Source organism: Eptatretus burgeri, chromosome 13 (genome assembly GCF_056783735.1).
Source record: "Eptatretus burgeri isolate ZD-2024b chromosome 13, Ebu_testis_v1, whole genome shotgun sequence".
NCBI classification, from domain to species: Eukaryota; Metazoa; Chordata; class Myxini; order Myxiniformes; family Myxinidae; genus Eptatretus; species Eptatretus burgeri.
The window spans coordinates 1,517,711-1,538,596 of record NC_140973.1 but is presented as its reverse complement, the minus strand read 5'-3'; the positions used below and the strand labels follow the sequence as shown (position 1 = coordinate 1,538,596).

Here is a 20,886-nt window from a genome sequence, read left to right as displayed (position 1 = left end):
CATGAAAATTTAGATAGTAAAGCTTTGTCATTCTCTAAATTCTCGTCCTTTCCCTTCACAATTAGCAGTGCACATGCCAAGTAGCTACTTCCTGCTTAATCAAGAATTTTAGAAAATAATCGCATAATTTATACATGACCCGTCATCATGTAAAATTACCCAGCCACACATTAGTACTGTATTGCTACGTACAAGCTGTTCACACTCTTGGGGATCGCGTTTAGGGATCGCTCCTTGGTGGTTGATGATCACTCCTCGTCTGGGCTACGCCTTCTCTGCTCTCCAGGTGTGGCCTGCTAATCTCCCTGGGCATGCTACAAGTGCTTGCTTCTTCACTTTCTCCACTCTCTCTTCATCTGCTGGATCCTTCGCCTCCCTGCTGGGTGCCGCAGCTGTAGGCTGGAGACCTGTTTTGTGTCGCATTTTCGATCCCTGAAATTGGTGTCCTTTAAAAGACCTCGCCTGGTACCTACCTTTGTGTATGAGTACGAGAATGATGGTGAGCTCATGGCCAGTACGTTTTATTTATTGTATCAAGTGGGTTTTCGTTACACTGGATCGCAAGTATGCTTTATTTATTTCTCTGTCTGTTTTCATGTCTGTCTATCCTTTGTTCCAGGGTCATTCCGTGTCAAATCAGCCAAAAAAATGAAATTCTGCGGTGACCCCCTCAGATTTTCCTGAAAACATTCTCAAAGCTACCTTAACATATATGAGGAAGGTTTGCCAAGTTATAGCTCAAAATTCCAAGTAGTGTCCGAGATATGACCCTACAAACACCGGTGTTTCAATTCCGGCAGTCGCGAGTTGCAGATTTGTATCTGAAGCATTTTTGGAGGGCTCTAAATTCCACAGTTTTACAGAGTTCTAAAAATTCACACAAATGGTGTCTATTAGTGAGGCTTTTAGAATCTGACATCAAAAATGTTCTACTTAAAACACTTTTTTAAGATAAGTACTCTCAAAAGTAGTGATTTGTAACATGCAGGCAAAAAAAATTGAGTTTTCAAATTGCTGCCAACAGTCAGTTTATTCATCATAAAGAATTTTGTTGCCTGGTTTACATAATCTCGTGACTGGATCATTTACACAAGAAAACTAAAACCTTTTGGAGCAAAATCTTGGGTGCTATAGGTGGCTGGACTCTGCTCCAAACTCAACGACACTGAAATTTACCCCGGTTTTACCCCAAGTGTCCACCATGTTGACAGTTACACAGCTCTTTTAATTTTTTGTCACTTAAAGACACATACATAGGCAAACTGTGGTAGAAAATTCAAGAGTTGTTCTCAATCCCTTCTATTGTTAAACGATTTTTATAAAGGCCCACTATTTAAAAAAAAAATCATGTTCGATGAAAGATGTGGAATAAAAGCAATAGCTGCGCTTTTGAAGTGGAAGCCATGTCAAGAATTCCTAAGCTGACACCACAATGAGCATGCAGTAGTGTTTCATGGTCAGAATAACTTTGTGGTTAATTTACTTTGGCTCAAAAATGTATTTTTCCAATTACAAACGAGATACTAACACTTATCTCAATCATGAAAAAAGGCACAATGTACAATGGTGCATTTTGTATGATATAAAAGTAATAAATATTTATAACATTATTAATCTCATATCATAGAATTAAATTTGCACATAAACATCAAATTTATACCAAGTAAATACTTGTGTAAACCTTTATATTCATGCAAAATATCATAAATGTGGGGTTTGAAGTTTTGAAGTAATTTACAAAAAATGCATCAATTTCTAATGATTCTGCATTCCCAAAAGCTACTTTTTTTAAAATAAATTTTTTACTAACAAAAATATAGAAAAAATTAAGATATTGTAAGGAAGTATGACTTAAGTGGAATCTAACAATATATAAATCAGTTTAGTAAAGCTTAAAGAAGTGTACCAAAATCATTTCCAAAGTTAGGCATGAAGCACAACTATCTTATTTAGGCTTTAACCTATTACACAGCCCTGTAGTAACTGCCAATGCTCATTGTTACATTTTATTATATCCTGGCAATTATAAAACTAATCACTGTTCACTTTGTACAATGGATCCAAGTACATTTGTCCAAACAATTTGAAATGAAATTATGGAAAAAAAAATTGAATCAGATATTGTACCAACATTTACAAATGGATGTAGACTTTCGTACAATGTACACTAAGTATATAAACAATTAGATATGCAAATGAATATTTATAATGGTGACTATTATGATCACATTATGTGTCTTAATTTGTAGTTGAGATTTGCGGTGGCCTTAAACTAAAATGTGAGCCAAATTAAAGTAACCACATACTTGTTATGACCAAAAAAACATAACAATTTGATCATTGTGGTGCCAACTTATGAATGTTTCGCATGGCTTCCACTTCAAAAGCACACATTGCTTTAATTCTACATCTTTCATCGAACATGTTTTTTTTTAAATAGTGGGCCTTTATAAAAATCATTTAAAAAGAGAAGGGATTGAGAACAACTCTTGAATTTTCTACCAGAGTTTGCCTATGTATGTGTCTTTAAGTGACAACAATTTAAAAGAGCTGTGTAACTGTCAACATGGTGAATGCTTGGGGTAAAACCGGGGTAAATTTCAGTGTCGTTGAGTCTGGAGCAAAGTTCAGACACCTAGAGCACCCAAGATTTTGCTCCAAAAAGGTTTCAATTTTCTTGTTTAAATGATCCAGTCACAAGATTATGTAAATCAGGCAACAAAATTCTTCATGATGAATAAACTGACTGTTGGCAGCAATTTGAAAACTCAATTTCTTTTGACTGCATGTTACAAATCACTACTTTTGAGAGTACTTATCTTAAAAAGTATTTTAAGTAGAACATTTTTGATGTCAGATTCTAAAAGCCTCACTAATAGACATCATTTGTGTGAAGTTTTAGAACTGTTTGTAAAACTGGAATTTAAAGCCCTCCAAAAATGCTTCAGATACAAATCTGCAACTCGCAACTGCCAGAATTGAAACACCCCGAGGGTGTTTGTAGGGCCATATCTCGGACACTACTTGGAATTTTGAGCTATAACTTGGCAAACCTTCCTCATATATGTTAAGGTAGCTTTGAGAATTTTTTCAGAAAAATCTGAGGGGGTCACCACAACCCCCGGCTGAAATGACACGGAATGACTGTCCGGGATTCTCCATTTTTGTCGTCTTGTGCCTTCTTATTATAAACCGTTATTCCGTAAGAACACATTTCATGTGCTGACCCGCCATTGCAGATTTTGCACGCGAGAAATCATTTTGGTTTGACTTTGGTAAATCCCTGGCGGGGGAGTTAAAATTGGTAACATTCTCTTTGAGAGACTGGAGGAATTAACGATTCCGACCAGGGGTGTGCCAGATTATTTATATTTGCACAATTTTCTCGATTTTCCAAGAGTTTCAAGGACTTGGGTAAGTTTTCCATGACTTCCAGTGCTGGAAAATGATTTCTCATTTTTCCAGTACTTTCAAAGACTGCAAACCATGTCTAGCAAAACAGAGTGTTGGTTGGAGGTATAAAAATTTAGTTTAAATTTTCATGAACTGTCATATATATATATATATATATATATATATATATATATATATATATATATATATATATATATATATAATAATTCCAAAGGATTAAAGCAGGAGGCATTACTTATGGGGATGACCCTTGATGGAGAAGTCATGCACACACGTATCCAAAGAAAAAGCAAATTCATAGATTCCTCCTCCTGTTTCCGTGAACAAAAATAACCTTTTGCCAAGAGACGTTTCTGCAATTTTTGCCAAGCCAGAATTTCATGATATTACATCGTAAAACAAAATGTTTTCATCAGCTGCACCCGAACAGCTTCCAAGTGGTGATGAAAAATTATAATGAAAAGATCTAGGCAATGTGACTGCCACCACAGCATGGGGACGCAAACCGAATTTTAGTGTGGATCGTGAGACCTAGAGTGGTCACAAAACTAAAGAGCAGGTTATCCGGTGAGAGATTTGTCACAAAGTCAAAACAGTTATCAAAGGTACAATGATTTTATCACGAGGTCGGCGTGACCTCAGGCTTACGAAATTAGTCCTTCAGAAAACTTGAAATCATACATGGAAGATGAACCATGAGATGGAAAGCGAGCTGAGTGGAATGTGGATATTGCAGGATGTGTTTATGTATACTATCTGTTTTCTACCCAACATTGCTATGCATATAGTATTGTTGAAACAAAGATGTATGTAAAAGCAACCCGTTAAAGAAAGAAGAACATTTGATTCATCAGGTTTTCACCTCAAAAACATGTAAAAATAAATAAATTATAAAATATGACATTCCTTTTTACCCAAATAAATCGCAGGATAAAATAGTACTAACTTTGCTGAAACCCATTTCAAAAAAAAAAAAAAAAAAAAAAAAAAAAAAACTTTATTGTGATATTTGCTATCAAACAAACCTTTCGTCTTAGTTCTTCAAGCTCCTGCAAAAGATAATTATTTTCCTCCATTTGTTCACTCTGTTTCTTCAAGTTTTTTGGGAATCTGCATTGAGGCAAGAGATCCTTTAATCACAAATAACAAATCATCAGGTGACTATACTACTTTGACGAAGGAAATGTTACAGAAAGTACATAATCTTTCGGTAAAACTTTTGATGTGGAATTTCAGAGAAGGGCATTCATTCATTCATAGATGTGGAATATGTATGTCTGAAGTATGCAATTACAAATAATTTTATCCCATTGAATGAACCTGAATAACATCAGCATCTGTGTCACCGGGGATGACGCAAGGGTGAACATGACAGAAATGCATCACACAGTGAAAACTAAAACAGTACTTGGTAGAGTCCATACCTCTGCCAGTTTGAGCAGTTTTTTTGTTTGTTTTTTGTATACCTTGTCGAGGCTCATATGAGAGCTAACACACAACGCACAGCAAGGGGGGCATGAGACAAGAGGGGTAGGAGTGGGAAGGACAAAACAGTGGGGAACAGAGACACGAGGGGATCTGTATAATGGAGAGGGATGGGACGGGAAACATGGGGTATACAAGATGGACATTACAGGGACTTTCAGGAAGGAAAGCAGGGAATTTGAAGGAGGTGGGTTTGGGGTGGATTAACGGGGGTAGAAAAGATCAAGGATTTGGATGGGGGATTATAAGAAGTGGTGGTGAAGAGCTGTTTTGAAGACCTGGAGGGAAGAATGGGATTGAACAGAGTGAGGGAGTTTATTCCAAAGGCAGGAAAAAAATGAATGAAAGAGTGAAGTTGAGCAGCGATTCGTGATTTTGGTAGTTCTTACGGCAGGGGGCTGTTGGCAGACCTTGAGCACCCTGCGGAAATAAGGTGGGGACAAATCACAGACACAGCGGCGGGGGGTGGGGGCGAGGCTGGATAGGAGATGGTGGAAGACAGAAAGACCACCGACCTGCCTGCAGTGAGAGAGAGTGAGAGGCCCAACGACTCAGCCTCATCGCGGGAGATACCAATGATCCAAAATGCCAATGATCCGAACCGAGAAGGGTGGGAGGCAGGAGCACCAGCTCAGAGAGGAGAGCAGTACTCCATCAGGCTATGGACGAAAGCTTTGTATGTGGTCAGGAGCTCAGGTGGGCCGAGGAAGGACTTTGCACGACGGAGGATTCCCAGTCGGCGACTGGCTTTGGAGGCCAGGTTGGAAATGTGGCTTTCCCAGGAAAGATCATGGCAGATCGTGAAACCCAGAAGCTTGAATGAACGGACTTCTTCCAGAGGATTGTTGAGAAAGTGGATGGGGGGGGGGTTCCAAACGGTCCTTTTGGAGAGACATAGTGAGAGTGAGATTTGTCCGGATTGAAAGACATGTTCCACGTGTTGGACCAGTTTGTGATTTTATCCAGATCTGCAGTGAGCGAAGAAGCTGCTGCATGCTGGTCTGAGGGATGACAGATGGTACGGCAGAGGGTAGAGTCATCAGCAAAGAGATAAAGGGGATTTTCCAGAGAGTCGGAAAGATCGTTGATGTAAAAAGGTTTGTGCTGCATGTCACTGATAAAAAGAGACTGCTCTTGCATGACACCCACCAACCATGGTGAACGGCAGCTCTCACCCAACACCAACTGCCATGGTGAACAGCGGCTCTCATCCAACATCCACCCACATTGGCGACCGGTAGCTCTCGCCATTGCTCCCGTGGCGATTGGCGGCTCTTGCCAATACTCCCATGGTAATAAGTAGCTTGCGCCCAACACCCAATTACCCCGGCAAATGGTGGCTCGTGTTCAACACCCACCCACCATGGAGACTCTCAACAACGCTACCACGGCGATCGGTGGCTCACACCAAACACACTCGCCGTGGAGACCGATGGCTCTCACCAACTCTCTCGTGGTGATCGTCCGTTCATGCCCAACAGCCACCCGCCACGGCAAACAGTGGCTCTCACCAATGCTCCCGCGACGACAGATGGTTCTCACTAACGCTTCCATGGTGACTGGCTAGCACCCTACACTTTATAATCATGAAAATAGGGACGACATCATGCAGGAGGCAGGCTTGAAGTGTGTGATACAAGAAAAATCTGGGCAGGGATTTGGTCGGGGTTGCAGCATGAAATGACCTCGTATTGCAAAAGACACCGTGGGATGTTTAACATAAACAAGTGAATGCTTTAACCAATGGAAAGAGAGATTTAATGATGCAATGACCGGCTTGTGAAGAATCAAGGTGATGGTTTATATTCAGGTCAGAAATCAAACAACATGAGATCCCAGGTGAAAGGCAAATGTGCAGCCTCGAAGTTATTCTGCCAGCCTCAGATAACAAGCCAACACATACAAAAAAAAAAAAAATCCATCACAGACTCCTTTATTAATTTGAGAGCAAAAATTTTTTGGGCAGTTTTCTTTGCGTATTTCAGCAGAATACATCAAAACCGATCCACTGCTGGACCCATGTACGTACCTCGGCAATGAGCTTCTTGGTGGCTGGCCAAGCCCAAGTAATCTCCAAGCACAGGAGTCAGGGTGAATGGCCGTTGTAATATGACGGTTCCGAAGCTCAGCGAGGAAGTCACACATTGTCAATGCATGCAATGCAGGCAGGGCTGACGTACTGAGGAGGGATTTAACAATTAAGGGATTGAGGCCAAACTGTTAGCAAAGCAAAGGCAGCACATGTTCAAATTATAATTTACGGAACAGACAACATAACCGAAGTGTATATAGCACAAGGACGGAAATTGGTCCACCCATCTCGTGATGACCTCTTAAGTTTCTCCATGACATCTATCTGGTCAAGCAGTTTCTCAAGCAGGTCCAGTTGTTTGGCGGGACAAGCACGGCCCTGTAAACATGAAGCGTTGAATTACTCAAATTTCTTGAATTTAATTATTTAAGTCTATGGCATTTTAAATTATGTAGTTTTGGTCATAACTGGTACTAAATGTGATGAGCTTGCAGAGGATTTTTTTTTTTACCACAATGCTGTTCTTCTTCACAACATCCTTCCAACGTTCAAAGCCCGTTACTTAGGTTTAAACTTTCACAGGCTAAATGAGCTATTGAACCGTTGAATAGAACAAGCAAAAAAACTTGTAGGTTTACTTGAGGAGTGCAGGGGGAAGTTTTAGGGGATAAAAGTTTTTATATTCCCTTACATTCATGGGGGGGGGGGGTGGGAGCCCGATTTCTCTGTGTAACGATGTATGACATAGTGTCACTCCAAGTGCGAAGTGGCATTACGAGTCACACAAGGTCTTCTTACCAGTCACAAAGAGTGTACGTATTTTGAATACACAAAAAGGAAACGTTTGTATTTTTCATCATTCTTTCCTCTCAAACATATAAACCTGTCTCATTGAATGAACCTGAACAGTATAAAGACTACAACGACACTCAGTACAGCAGATACCTCCGCCAGGCTGAACAGTGAACAGTTTATGTTTTGCATCCCACTAAAAGGCCAGACCTGCATCAAGACCTAAACCAAAATCTCATCAATTCGTCCTTGGCACACACCCAACCTTTCCAACAAGTTTCATCCAAATCCGTGCATAGCTTTTAGAGATATTCTGCTCATAGACAAACAAGAAAGATGTCATGCAGAGAACGATACTTGCGAAATCCCGAAAACTCATTTGACCGTAAAAATAATTTGTGGTTGAATTCAGTGACGCGGTGTGCAAATACTCTTTAAATTTCAATTCATTCGGATGAAAATAGATTTCAGAAATTCGACAGAGTTGTTGACCCTTGGCCGATGTTGACCTTTTGACCTCAAAATCAATAGGCTTCTTACGTATGGCCAACTCTACCATTTCTTGAACTCTCATGAAGTTCGGTATAAAATTGTGACCTATAGGTGATTGACATACAGCCAAACAGACAAACAAGATACATGTTGTGCTTAGCACTATATTTGCAAAATCTGCCCCCCCCCTCCCCCCAAATAAAAAGTTGCCATGGATACAAATTGTCCATTTCATTAAGATTAAATTTGATGATCTCAATCAAGGCTGAGGTCAATCAGATGAAAATTGATGACTTTTCAGATGAAATTTGATTTTATAATGTTGACCTCAAGTTGACCTTTGACCTCAAAAAGAGTTTTTTGTTTTTGTTTTTTTTGTATACCTTCTCGAGGCTCGTATGAGAGCGAACACACAATGCACAGCAAGGGGGGCATGAGACAAGAGGGGCGGGAGTGGGAAGGACAAAACAGTGGGGAACAGAGAGATTAGGAGATCTGTGGAAGGGAGAGGGATGGGGCAGGGAACACGGGGAATACAAGATGGACATTACAGGGACTTTCAGGAAGGAAAGCAGGGAATTTGAAGGAGGTGGGTTTGGGGTGGATTAACAGGGGAAGAAAAGATCGAGGATTTGGATGGGGGACGACAAGAGGTGGTGGTGAACAGCTCTTTTGAAGGCTTGAAGGGAAGAATGGGATTGAATAGAGTGAAGGAGTATATTCCAAAGGTGGGGAAAAAGAGGAATGAAAAAGTGAAGATGAGCAGTGATTCGTGATTTTGGTAGTTTTACCAGAAGGGGGTTGTTGGTGGACCTTGAGCGCCCTGCAGAAATGTGGTGGGGACAAATCGCAGACAGAGCAGGGGGGGGCGAGGCCGGAGAAGAGACGGTAGAAGACAGAAAGACCACCGACCTGCCTGTGGTGAGAGGGTGAGAGGCCCAAAGACTCGGCCTCATCGCGGGAGATGCCAATGATCCGAAATTATCCGGATCTGGGTGGGGGGGGGAGTTCCAAACGGTCCTTTCGAAGAGACATAGTGAGAGTGTGAGATTTGTCCGGATTGAAAGACATGTTCCACGTGTTGGACCAGCTTGTGATTTTACCCATATCTGTAGTGAGCGAAGAAGCTGCTGCTTGCCAATCTGAGGGATGACAGATGGTACGGCAGAGGGTGGAGTCATCAGCAAAGAGATAAAGAGGATTTTCCAGAGAGTCGGAGAGATCATTGATGATAACCAGAAAAAGAACAGGGCCCAGAACGCTACCTTGAGGAACTCCAGCCTGGACAGGAAGAGGTGATGACAGAACTCCATTTAGGGCCACAGGTTGACTGTGACAGGAGAAGAAGTCTGCGAGCCATGAGTGGAGATGGCCTTGGATACCATAGGAGGAGAGTTTGGTGAGCAGGGCAGGGTGCCAGACCATATTGAAAGCTCGCGATATGTCGAGGGAGATGGCTCTGATTTCATGTCCGGCATTGAGGACCTCCATCAATTGTTGGGAAAACAGAAGTAGCATGTCAGGGCAGAGTGTCCTGGCCTAAATCCAAACTGATGCTTGGAAATCAATCCATTGGAGAAGAGGAAGGATTCGATGTCAGAAGCGATGATGGATTTCATAACCTTGCTGATGATTGGGAGCAGGCTCATTGGTCTGTAGTTGCAGGGATCAGATTTTGCACCTTTGTTATGTAGAGTGGTAATGTTTGCTGATTTCCAAGCAAATGGCAGATGACCTTGAGAAAAAATGAGAGGGTGAATAGAACAGAGAGAGGGTGAGAAAAAGCAGCAGAACAGGTTTTTAGAACATGAGAGGCTTGGATGGGGAGGAGGACAAACGGCTCGGTGGTGAAGGGATGAGTGGCAGTGGGGAGAAATAAGAGAGGGGGCAAAGGGGAGTGGGAGATTGGAGGAGGTGGAGGAATGAGCTGGAAGAGAGAGGTAGGGGGAAGGAGGCATCTTTGTAGATGTGAAGGGGGGGCAGCTTTGAGAAGGGGAGCGAGGGGTGAGATTTGAAAGGGAGGGGTGAGGTGGGAGAATTGAGGCAGAAGGGTGAGGGCGAAGAATTTAGGGAGAAAGGTGAGGGGGGAGAATTGAGGGAGAAGGGTGAGGAGGAAGCTTGGGGGAGGGAGAGAGTGAAATTTGCTTTGAAGAGGGAGTCAATGGCTGAATTGAGAGGGGTAAGAGGGAAGCATTGAGAGGGAGGGGAGATGATAAGAGCAAGCACGGTCATGGAGGAGGAGGGAGAAGGGAGGGGTGGAGAGAGGCGGAGGATGAGACTGGGTAGTTGTATGGTGAAGTGGGAGCGGGCGGTGGGAGGAACAAGATTTGAGGGGGTGGGAAGAGGGGGTGATGTGATGAGAGGAAAGAGAGAGCGTGTTAGAAATATTGAGGAGTGCGCTGTATGAGAGAATGAGACATTTGGAAACCATACAGTTTGGGATATCAGAGGGGGAACTGTTAGTAAGGCAGAGGACAGTGAAGAGATGCTAGGATGGGGGGCAAAATGGGAGGGGGTAAGGAGAGAGTATAACAGTGAAGGAGTTAGGAGGAGGGAGATTTAAGGAGGTGCGATGAATTTGCACTAAAGTTGGAAAAAAAGAACGATTAAGAATGCAAGATGAACAAGTATTGCAAAATGGGATTTTAAAAATTTGTCGGTCAGAGATTCGTTTAAATACCTTGGAAGATGGATGGAGTGCAGAAGAATTGACAGAGTGGAGAAATTGACAGAATGACAAGACCAATGAAAACTCACCAAATAGCACAAGTTATGAAACAGAACAAAACTAGGAACACACAGTAAACATGGAGGCAATAAAATAAAAAGTCAAAATGCGATAAACAACAAAAACGGAAACTTATCTTTGAGAAAGTCGGCAGAGACCCCTGGAGAGAACCAACCGTCACCTCAAAAACCGGAACCAGAAGTGATCTTTGACCATTTCACTGAAAAAAAACCGGACCTTTGACTATTTGACCTCAAAAATAGTTGGTTTCCCAATTCAGTGACCCAATATGCAAATACTGTTCAACTTTCAAGTCAATCGGATGAAAAATGACGATTTTAGAAATTCGACCTCAAGATCAATAGACTTCTCAGTTGTGACTACCTCCACAAATTGTTTAAGTTTCATGACGATTGGTTTAGAATGATGACCTGCAGGCGATAGACAACAAAGAAAATCACAGAACAAGCCAACCAATGCACGGGTGACCATCGTATAACGCGTGTTCTGACAACACGTTTTTGTGACAGCCTGGATTTAATTCAACAACAACAACAACAACAACAACGATGCTTCGTCATTCTGAGCAACTCGTTCACTCACAGCGGATGCTTTTGCCGCGCAACGTCATTTGTGCTCAGTCGTTCGTCCGGTGTGGGTCGTCCGTGCTCCGTCATCCGGTGCGGGTCGTTCTCTCACAGCGGGCGAAACATTCACTGCAAAGCGTGTAACAAGTAGCATTGGAGATAACGATCAAGTGAAGAAGTAGTCAAGGAGGTCTCATTCATTGGAGATAAAATTAAAAGTTTTAGAATGGTTTTATGTAGTGTGTACTAGGTGCGGTGGGACGCAAGAAGCACGCGGGCCACCATCTACTCTGCTTTATTGCGCAGCCGGAAGCACAGTTCTGCCACCCCTAGCGGGCGAGGCATGATATACGAAAACCCAATCACGTGACACAGCACACTCCTCCCCTCGTAAAATGACCCGTCACATAACGAACGGATAATCACAACATGACCATCAGAAACCCATCAACACTCATAATCCTCCAAGTACCGTGGCCGCATCCTGACCCGCCACGGACGGGCAGCGCCACCAGACAGCCCAGGCTCATACGCCTCCCGGCTCGGTCGAGGTGACATCCTCGCCGGACTCGCACTTTCCGCAACACCAGCTACCCCCGACTGCCCAGCCTGCTCGACGTCCCCGGGTAGGACAGCATCAGGCGAAGACCCCCTCGGCGCTGGCCCAGCCAGTCCCGGCGATACAACGTCAGGTGCCGGCGAGACTACCGGTGGGGGCCCCGCAACGTTCGGCTCGGGGAGGTGTGGGGGGGGTGACGCTGAACAGCGATCATGCATCTGGTCCACGTGCCGCTTCCACACACCCCCACCATCAGTCCGCACCATGCAATTCGCCGGCCCCAGCACCCCAGAGACCACCGCCGGCACCCATTTGGAACCGTGGAAATAATCGCGTACCATCACCCGCTGCCCCACCTCGAAGCTGCGCAGCCGCGTCGGACGCGACATAGCCCCACTCACCGACCCTCCAGGTCGCAGCAAATCTAGCCTGGACCGCAAAGCCCGTCCATAGAGACGAATAGCAGGCGAGTCACCCGTGACAGGATGAACTGCGTTCCTGTAATGGAGCAAAAAAGCATCGAACACCGTCTGCACAGGTGCAACACCCCCTGCGCAAAGCCCGCTTCAACATCTTGACAAACGACTCAGCTTGGCCATTCGTCTCAGGATGATAAGGTGCGGACCTTAGATGTCGAATACCATTCTGGCGCATAAACTCATCAAATACACCCGCGATGAACTGCAGACCATTATCAGAGACCAGGATCTCCGGCAACCCTTTATTAGCAAAGATCGTCCGCAGCTTCTCTACCGTAATGCTTGCTGAAGTATGCTGCATTACTACCACCTCCGGCCATTTAGAGAATGCATCAATCACAATCAAAAACATCTTGCCATTAACCGGCCCCGCAAAATCTACATGGACCCTTTGCCAAGCTCGGTCTGGCACAGGCCAGAGCCCCGAAGCTCGACGCGGGTTATCAGCATCTGTCTGGCACGTGGTGCAACGCTTAACCAATTGCTCAATGTCTTTGTCCAACCCCGGCCACCACAACAGGCTACGAGCAAGACTCTTGGTCTTCACGATGCCCAGGTGACTGGCATGCAGTTCTTCCAAACACCGCTGCCTGAACCTCGATGGAATCACGGTCCTCATTCCCCACATTATGCACCGTTGGACCAACGACAGCTCCGCTGCGCGTGACGTGAAAGGTTGAAATGCCGGTGTCGAAGGTAGATCGCTCCAATTCCCCGTAGAAATCGCCTGGACGACACGGGCAAGCACCGGATCACGAGCCGACTCCACCGCGACCTGTCTGGCCATGACCGGCCCGCTCTGGACCTGGTTCAGCGCAAACACGTCGACCCGGTCGCCCAGCTCAGACGCAGGTGGACCCTCCGCACACGGCAAGCGTGAGAGCCCGTCGCAGTTAGCATGCTTCTCGGTGCTTCGGAACTGAATATCATAATCGTAAGCACCCAGAAACAGACACCACCGCTGTATTCGCGCGGCTGCTACCACCGGCACTCCGCGTTCGGGTCTCAGGATGAATTGAAGTGGTTTGTGATCCGTCTGTAAAATGAAATGCCGTCCCAGCAGATATTGATGAAACCTCCGCACACCCCAGACGATGCTGAGAGCCTCCCGTTCGATCTGGGCATGTCCGCGCTCTGCTGTGGACAGGGTCCGGGATGCAAAACAAACAGGCCGCTCGGAACCATCGTCCATCCTGTGGGAGAGCACTGCCCCGATGCCATATGCAGAGCTGTCGCATGCCAATAGGAGCGGACGTGCAGGCTCGTAGTGCACGAGGACCGTATCCTCTGTGAGCAGCCGCTGACGCGGTCGAACGACACCTGGTGTGCAGGCCCCCAAACCCAGCGCTCGTCCTTCTTGAGCAACCGCGTCAACGGCGCAAGTTGTGAGCTGAGCCCGCGCACGAACCTTTGGTAATACTGGGCCATGCCAATGAACGCGCGCAGCTGCGTCTTGTCGCGAGGTGGTGGCATGCGCTGAATCGCCTCCACCTTCCGAGGACCTTTCAACAGCCCCTCCGGCGTGATGACGTGCCCGAGGTATTCTAAGCGCTGCTTGAAGAACGCGCACTTGTCCCTGTTTAAGCGCAGGCCGCACGCTTCTAGCTTTGTTAGCACTCGGGCAATGTTTGCCAGATGCTCGTCCGCCGTTTTCCCCGCAATGAGCACATCGTCCAGGTAGGTCTGAGCGGGCAGGTCAATGCAAACCTGATCCATGGCTTTCTGCCACAAAGCTGGAGCCGAAGCAATCCCAAAACAGAGTCGGGTATATCGATAGAGTCCTTGACACGTGTTGATTGTTAAAAGCTCGCTACTCCCGGGATCCATCGGCAGGTGAAAATATGCATCACGCAGGTCTAGCTTCGTGAAGTATCGACTCCCCGCCAATCGCGCATATATTTCATCGATTGACGGCAGTGGATATTGCTCCACGCTGAGCCCCAGGTTAACTGTGGATTTGAAGTCCCCGCACAATCGGACGTCTCCATTCCGTTTTAGCACCGTGACAACCGGGGTGGCCCAGTCCGAGCACGACACCCGTTCGATCACTCCACAGGCCTCCAGCCTATCCAGTTCACCCTTGACCTTGTCCCGCAGGGCATACGGCACCGGACGCGGTTTACAAAACCGAGGAACCACCCCCTCCTTCAAGAAGAGTTTCGCCTCCATGCCCTTGAGTTTCCCAAGGTCGCCTCTAAACAACCCTTGATGTCTTTGAAGAATCTCCTCCAACTGATCCTCCCACTGGCTCGGCACGGGTTGCACAAGGTTAACTGCGGCCCAGTCTAGCCTGATGCGGGTCATCCAATCTCGGCCGAGGAGAGACGGCCCCCTCCCCCGTACGACGTACACCCGAAGCGTGGCGACCTGGCCTTGGTATCGCACAGACACGTCTGCCATCCCGACTGGCGTTATCCTCTCGCGGGTGTACGTGAACAGCGCGAGGTTCGACCTGATAAGCTTCAAGCCGTTGAGTCTACGCGCGGTCTGTTCGTCAATGAGCGACACCGCTGCTCCCGTATCAACCTGAAACGTGATCGGCGTTTTGTTCACTTCGACTTCCACCGTCATCGGGCACGCCGTCACCGGGCTAACTGAACCCAGGCTCAACACCGGCCGCTGGTTCCGCCCCGAGTCGTGTCGCACATCGCCGTCCACGACTTCAACGGTGGCCGAAGCCCCACGGCACACACGCGCCAAATGACCCACCTTGTGACATTTCAAACACACGTTGCCTTTATACGGGCATGCACGGCGCAGGTGCCGACCTCCACATCCCAAGCATGTCCGCGGTGTCACCCTGCTGCACGCGTGGCCGCGCGGCGACGTCCGACCCGCATCGAAGGCCGTGCGCGCGTCCCGGGGTACTCGCGACCCCGCGTGGCCGGTGATGGCTCGAACATTCCCGCGAGTCTGCTCAACCGCCATGTGTGCTTTCATTTTCTCCACGATGTCCCGAAACGCCAGCCTGTCATCCCGGGGCCTGTCCGGTGCCACTAAGTCCCCCAGCAGCCGATAATGCTCCGGCGAAAGCGAAGCGAGCAAGATTGACTTCTGCTTGCCCTCGTCGACCACATCGTTCGCGTGGAAATAGCAATCCAATTGCTCTGAAAACGATTCGAAGTCGTCCCCGTCGAAAACGGGCATAAGTCCGTATGATCCCATCTTCGTCATTATGGAGGTTAGCGCAGCATTGATATTCAAAGAGATGGGACTTCTTCATTCTACAGTGAGAACCATTCGTGACAATCGTGATAAAGTTCCGTAACAGCGCTCAGACAACGAATCTCTGTTACCACAACTGCAAAATCTCAGCCTGATGCTATTGAGAAAACGGCGAAGTTGCTGACCAAGTAGAAAGAGCATCAGAACCAACAGAACATGCCCTTGTCTGGAATGGTCATTGAAGAGAAGGTGAGGAGTTTGTAATGCGGTCAAACCAAATATGCCAATGTTCGAGTACCTTTTGCTGCCAGTCAAGGGTGATTCAAGCGCTTCAAGAGTCACCATGCGTTCCACAATCGCAAGTTGAATGGGGAAGCTGCTGCCGAAAATTTTCCAGATGTCTTCCAAACAGTGATTGCGGATGGAGGCTATACAACAAGCCAGGTGTTGAAAATCTTGATGAAACTGGACTTTATTGGAAACGCATTCCCAGCCGCACTTTCATCTCCATCTTCTTCATCTCCATCAACTCTGGCCTGAAGCAGTGATTGACTTGAGGGGTTTCAGAGAGGCTGAAGTCATTGAAGCAAGGCAACACATTGTGGACACGGCCCTGCAAGTGGGATTTGAGGAGGTCGACAAAGATGATGTTGAGGATTTGCTTCTCTCACACAAGGAGGAGATGAGCAATGAAGATCTTCTGGATCTGGAGGAGGAGCGCATCAGAAAGGAATCAGAATGAAGTCCTGAGGAGGGTGTGCCCGTTAAAACCTCACGACGAAGGTCATGGCTAAAGGTTTCAAGTTGATTAATGATGCCATGGCCATCTTTGATGATCATGACGGTACTCTCGGAGCCTCCGTCTGGCCATCCCCCAAGCAGATGCCTGGCCCATCCCCATCTCTTTGAGATGACTATCAACCTGCTGCAACCATGAGGCACTTGGTCAGCCCGTTGGACTTCTCCATTCACGAGGCTCTCTCGCTGAGAGAATCTGGAAAACAGGATCAGCATCAGGAAAATGAGGCACATGTCCATACAGCCACAGCTGATGCTCACGGACTAAGCAGGCAACAACTCTCATTTGAGTCTCTCAGCAACCTGAGTTGGACACAAATTCTGACAGTGATCGCCAAGTATTGTCCGAGGAGACCTGGTACTGAAAGGAGTTAAGTCTCCGCCTTAGATCCCTGGTCAGAGTCCAAGTCGCACATCCGTAGAGCAAGACTGGAAGTATCAAAGACTTAAAAACTTGGATTTCGTCCTCCTGCACAGATGCCGACAGCGCCACACCCCATGATCCAGTGAATCCATGACTCCCCAGGCCGAAACCAGACATCCATTGACCTCTGGCTCACAACATGCGGAGACGTGAATATCACTGCCAAGGTAAGTGAATCTCTCCATGACCTCAACATCCCCACCACAAACAAGTCCAGATAAGATAGCAGCATTCAAGATGTCATTGAAAGCCTGGATATTCGTTTTGACCCAGGAAACCCGTAATCCAAGCAGCTCAGACTCATTCAGCGGGCTCAAGGGTCTCCATTAGGATATCCAGAATCTCCGCAAAGATGGCTGAATCATCTGCGAAATCAAGGTCAGAGATCTTGACATTTCCAAACGATGCACCGCAGATTGATCTCTCCGACATCCTCCCCAGAATCCAGTCCATACAAGTGCTGAAAAACATGGCGGCCAGTACACACCCCTGACAAACTCCAGTAACAACTGGAAATAAGTCGGAGATGTAACCACCACAACTCGCAGCACTCTCAGTACCTGAGTACTGTTAAGAAACGAGATTGATCAGCTTTGGTGGTAGCCCACGAAGACCGAGAATCCTCCAGAGGGCATCTGATTCACTGATTCAGATGATTTGCAGGGATCAACATCGGCTGCAAGCAGCCTGTGATGAAACTCTCATCTGCAGTCAGTGAGGACCCAAAGAGCAAGGATGTGGTCAATCGTTGACCTCTTTGGTGTAAAGCTGACTGCTCTGGGTGCTGTTGCTCAAGCAGATGGTGGCCAACGCCATCAAAAAATATCCAAGTAAAGACCTTGCTCGACACCGAGAGCAGAATCACCCTTTGGTAGCTGTTGCAGTCCTGGCGATCACCCTTCCCTTTCCAGAGAGGGACAACAAGACCCCTCTTCTAGTCAGTTGGGATGATTTCCATGTTGCAGAAAGAGCACAGAACAGCATGCAACGACACGAGTGCAGCATTTCCACCAGCCTTAAGAAGTTCAGCATGGATGCCACAGATCCCAGGAGCTATACCCCCTTTCAAGTGGTTCAACATGGCCTGTGTTTCCACAAATTAAAGTGGTTCACATTTGATTGTAGGGTCAGCAATAGGGATAGTTATACCCCTGACGTCCAACTCAACACCTGGTGGGTCAGTCTGGTACAGCCGCTCAAAGTAACCGGCCCAGCAAGCCATAGACACTGTGGAGCAAGTCCACAGACACAGTTGGGCACCAGATATGGATGGGTGTTGGCTCACAAGGAGCTCCTCCACCTTTTCACAGGTTTGTTTTTAATCCTGCTGGGTATCCATATCCATGCACCCTCTTCACCAGGAAAACTGGTGGGGAGACTGTTTAGTCGCCGACAACCCAACCATGAAACAGGTTAGTACAGGTTTACCTGGTACCTGCAGCAAGTCACAGTTCTGATCTGGCCTGACCTGACCTGACAATAAAGTCAGGTCAGTATGTAGTTGAAGTTCTTCAAAAAATTATTAAGATTATGAAGTTCTTCAAAAAAACTCCAAAGCAAATCAGCCTCCATTTCATCTTCTAAGCCTTCAACCTCAACTGGACAGTCTGCCATCTATCTACATATTACTAAAACTCTCATCTTGTATGTATGTATACATGTATGTTCCCAAAATACAGCCAAAACGGTACACGATAGCACAAAAATTTTAGGGTCACCTTACTCACCATTCGCCTGCGGTGTGCAGTATCAAGTTTCGGTAAAATCGGGCAACGAAAAAAATTATTTTAAAAAAATCAATTCCCGATTCAGTTAAGTACTCTTCGGGAGTATTTTATCAATGGAAACAACCTCAGCGGTATAGTTCGCTGTAGCTATCTTTTTTTTTCTTGAAATGATTTTTTTTTTTTTTCATCAACCGCTGTCAAAACGGGAACCCAACGGGTTCACGGGTCGTCTCGTAACTAAATAAGCCTGCCACAAGCAATATGTACTGTATCCAACCCCAATCAGGATAACACTTTTAAAAGAGCAATTCATTTTAATGTTTTGCTTTTTTATATATTTTATTTATGCTTTGTTTACAGCTTTTTTGAGGTTTTTATGGAGGTCTTCAACCTCAAACGGTTGAAGTCTTCCCCGTTTGGAACATAACCGAGATTTTTACATGTTAAATATTGGCCCATAACACGTTTTCGGATAACAGGGCATTTCGCGGAAGGCATCCCTCGCATTACACGAGGGTCTCCTGTACTGCAGTACTTGCAAATGGCACAGACAGACAAGCAGGGGTGAAAACATAACCTCCATACAACTTCGGTGGCAGAGGTAATCCTTACTATAATTCACGGACCGGTGTTTGTGTGCTTGAAGAAGGACCAGTCATTTTGTGCTTGAAGAGCGTTTAAATAGCAGGTCACTTAATTCAACCACCTATTATTTATGAGGTGAATATAGGCCAAAAGGTCAACATGGGCCAAATTTCTAAAATTGTCAATTTCCATCCGATTGACTTGAAATTTGAAGAGGATTTGCAGATCAGCTCACTGAATTCAACCACCAATTATGTTTGAGGTCAACATTGGCCAAAAGTTCAAAATAGGCCAAAGGTCAACAACTTAGGTGCAATTTCTAAAATCCTCAATTTTCATCCGATTGACTTGAAATTTGAATAGGATTTGCATATCAGGACAATTAATCCAACCCACCAATTATTTTTAAGGTCAAAAGGTCAACAAAGGCCTGATTTCTAAAATTGAGAGATAGGGCCAAAAACTATATATATATATGTATATATATATATATATATATATATATATATATATATATATATATATATATATATATATATATATATATATATATATATATATATATATATATACATACATACATACATGATGATATCTCAAAAAATTGTGGACGAGTTATGACAAAATTATGTGGATTTGAGTTGATTAGATGACAAGAACAAGCCAATTTGATTTTGGTTCAGATCCAGCTCATCAATGGGATACAAAACGTAAACTGTTCAGCCTGGCAGAGGTAAGTGCTCTTCCGAGTGCCATTCCACTTCGTTCTGTTTTGCCAAGTATCACTATGAGTGATTTTGTACAAAGATCCTTCCAAATTCCATATCCAGGCCATGCATGATGTCGTCGCCGGGCGCCGAAGGAAGGGAGTATACTCAGTTTTCACTCCGTTTTCTTATTTGTTTGTTTGTAAGGGTGATATCTCAGCCATCCTTTGAGCTAGGAAGCTGAAATTTGGGGACAAAAGTGAAGATGTGCTTTGGTCAAAAGAGTATTTTTTATTTTTTGATTAAACAATTAATTGATAAATTACTTAATTATTGTCGATTTATTAATTACTTATTTATTTTATTTCTCGTCATGGCAACATCTCAGGCACCTTTTGAGCTTGGAAGCTGATATTTGGACATGACAGTGACCAAGTGATTTGTCTATAAAGAGTATTTTTTTATTTATTGATTAATCAATTAATCATGAACGATTTTCTTTTGTGCTTGGCCAGGCATCAAAGGCGCCCTGGCGGATTTGTTACTTATTTATTTGGCATGGGGGCGGTGTACTTTGAATGTACCGTTACTTGTTGTACACCGCTCCTTCCCAATGCCGCATCCAGGCGATGTATGACGTCAACGCTGGGCGCCAAAGGAAGGGAGTACTCTGTTTTCATTCCATTTGTTTGTTACCCTCGCCGAAGGATATTGCATTTAGGTCAATTTGTTTGTCTGTTTGTCTGTCTGTTACCTCTGGACAAACAAACTTCACCAAGGTTTGTCCAATCAGAACAAAATTGTGCTCTATAGATAGCCTATAACAAGACGCATTTACATCATACACCTTCAGGTTAAAGGCCAAAGTAAAATGGTGGTCTGAACAAAATTAACTCAGCCTGGGGGATGCCT

At 45.3% G+C, this 20,886-nt stretch overlaps 1 protein-coding gene across 2 annotated transcripts in view; it reads right to left on the bottom strand.

The window, feature by feature from the left end:
- Positions 1-20,886, bottom strand: part of HAUS7 (HAUS augmin like complex subunit 7) — a 43,249-nt gene that overhangs the window by 9,655 nt on the left and 12,708 nt on the right. For both annotated transcript variants that reach the window (XM_085850775.1, XM_085850777.1), the window contains 3 exons: positions 7,230-7,309; positions 6,929-7,078; positions 4,440-4,524 (listed from right to left, as the gene is read on the bottom strand). In XM_085850775.1, coding sequence (XP_085706901.1) covers positions 4,440-4,524; positions 6,929-7,078; positions 7,230-7,309 — 315 coding nt within the window. The remainder of the gene's footprint in view (positions 1-4,439; positions 4,525-6,928; positions 7,079-7,229; positions 7,310-20,886) is intronic.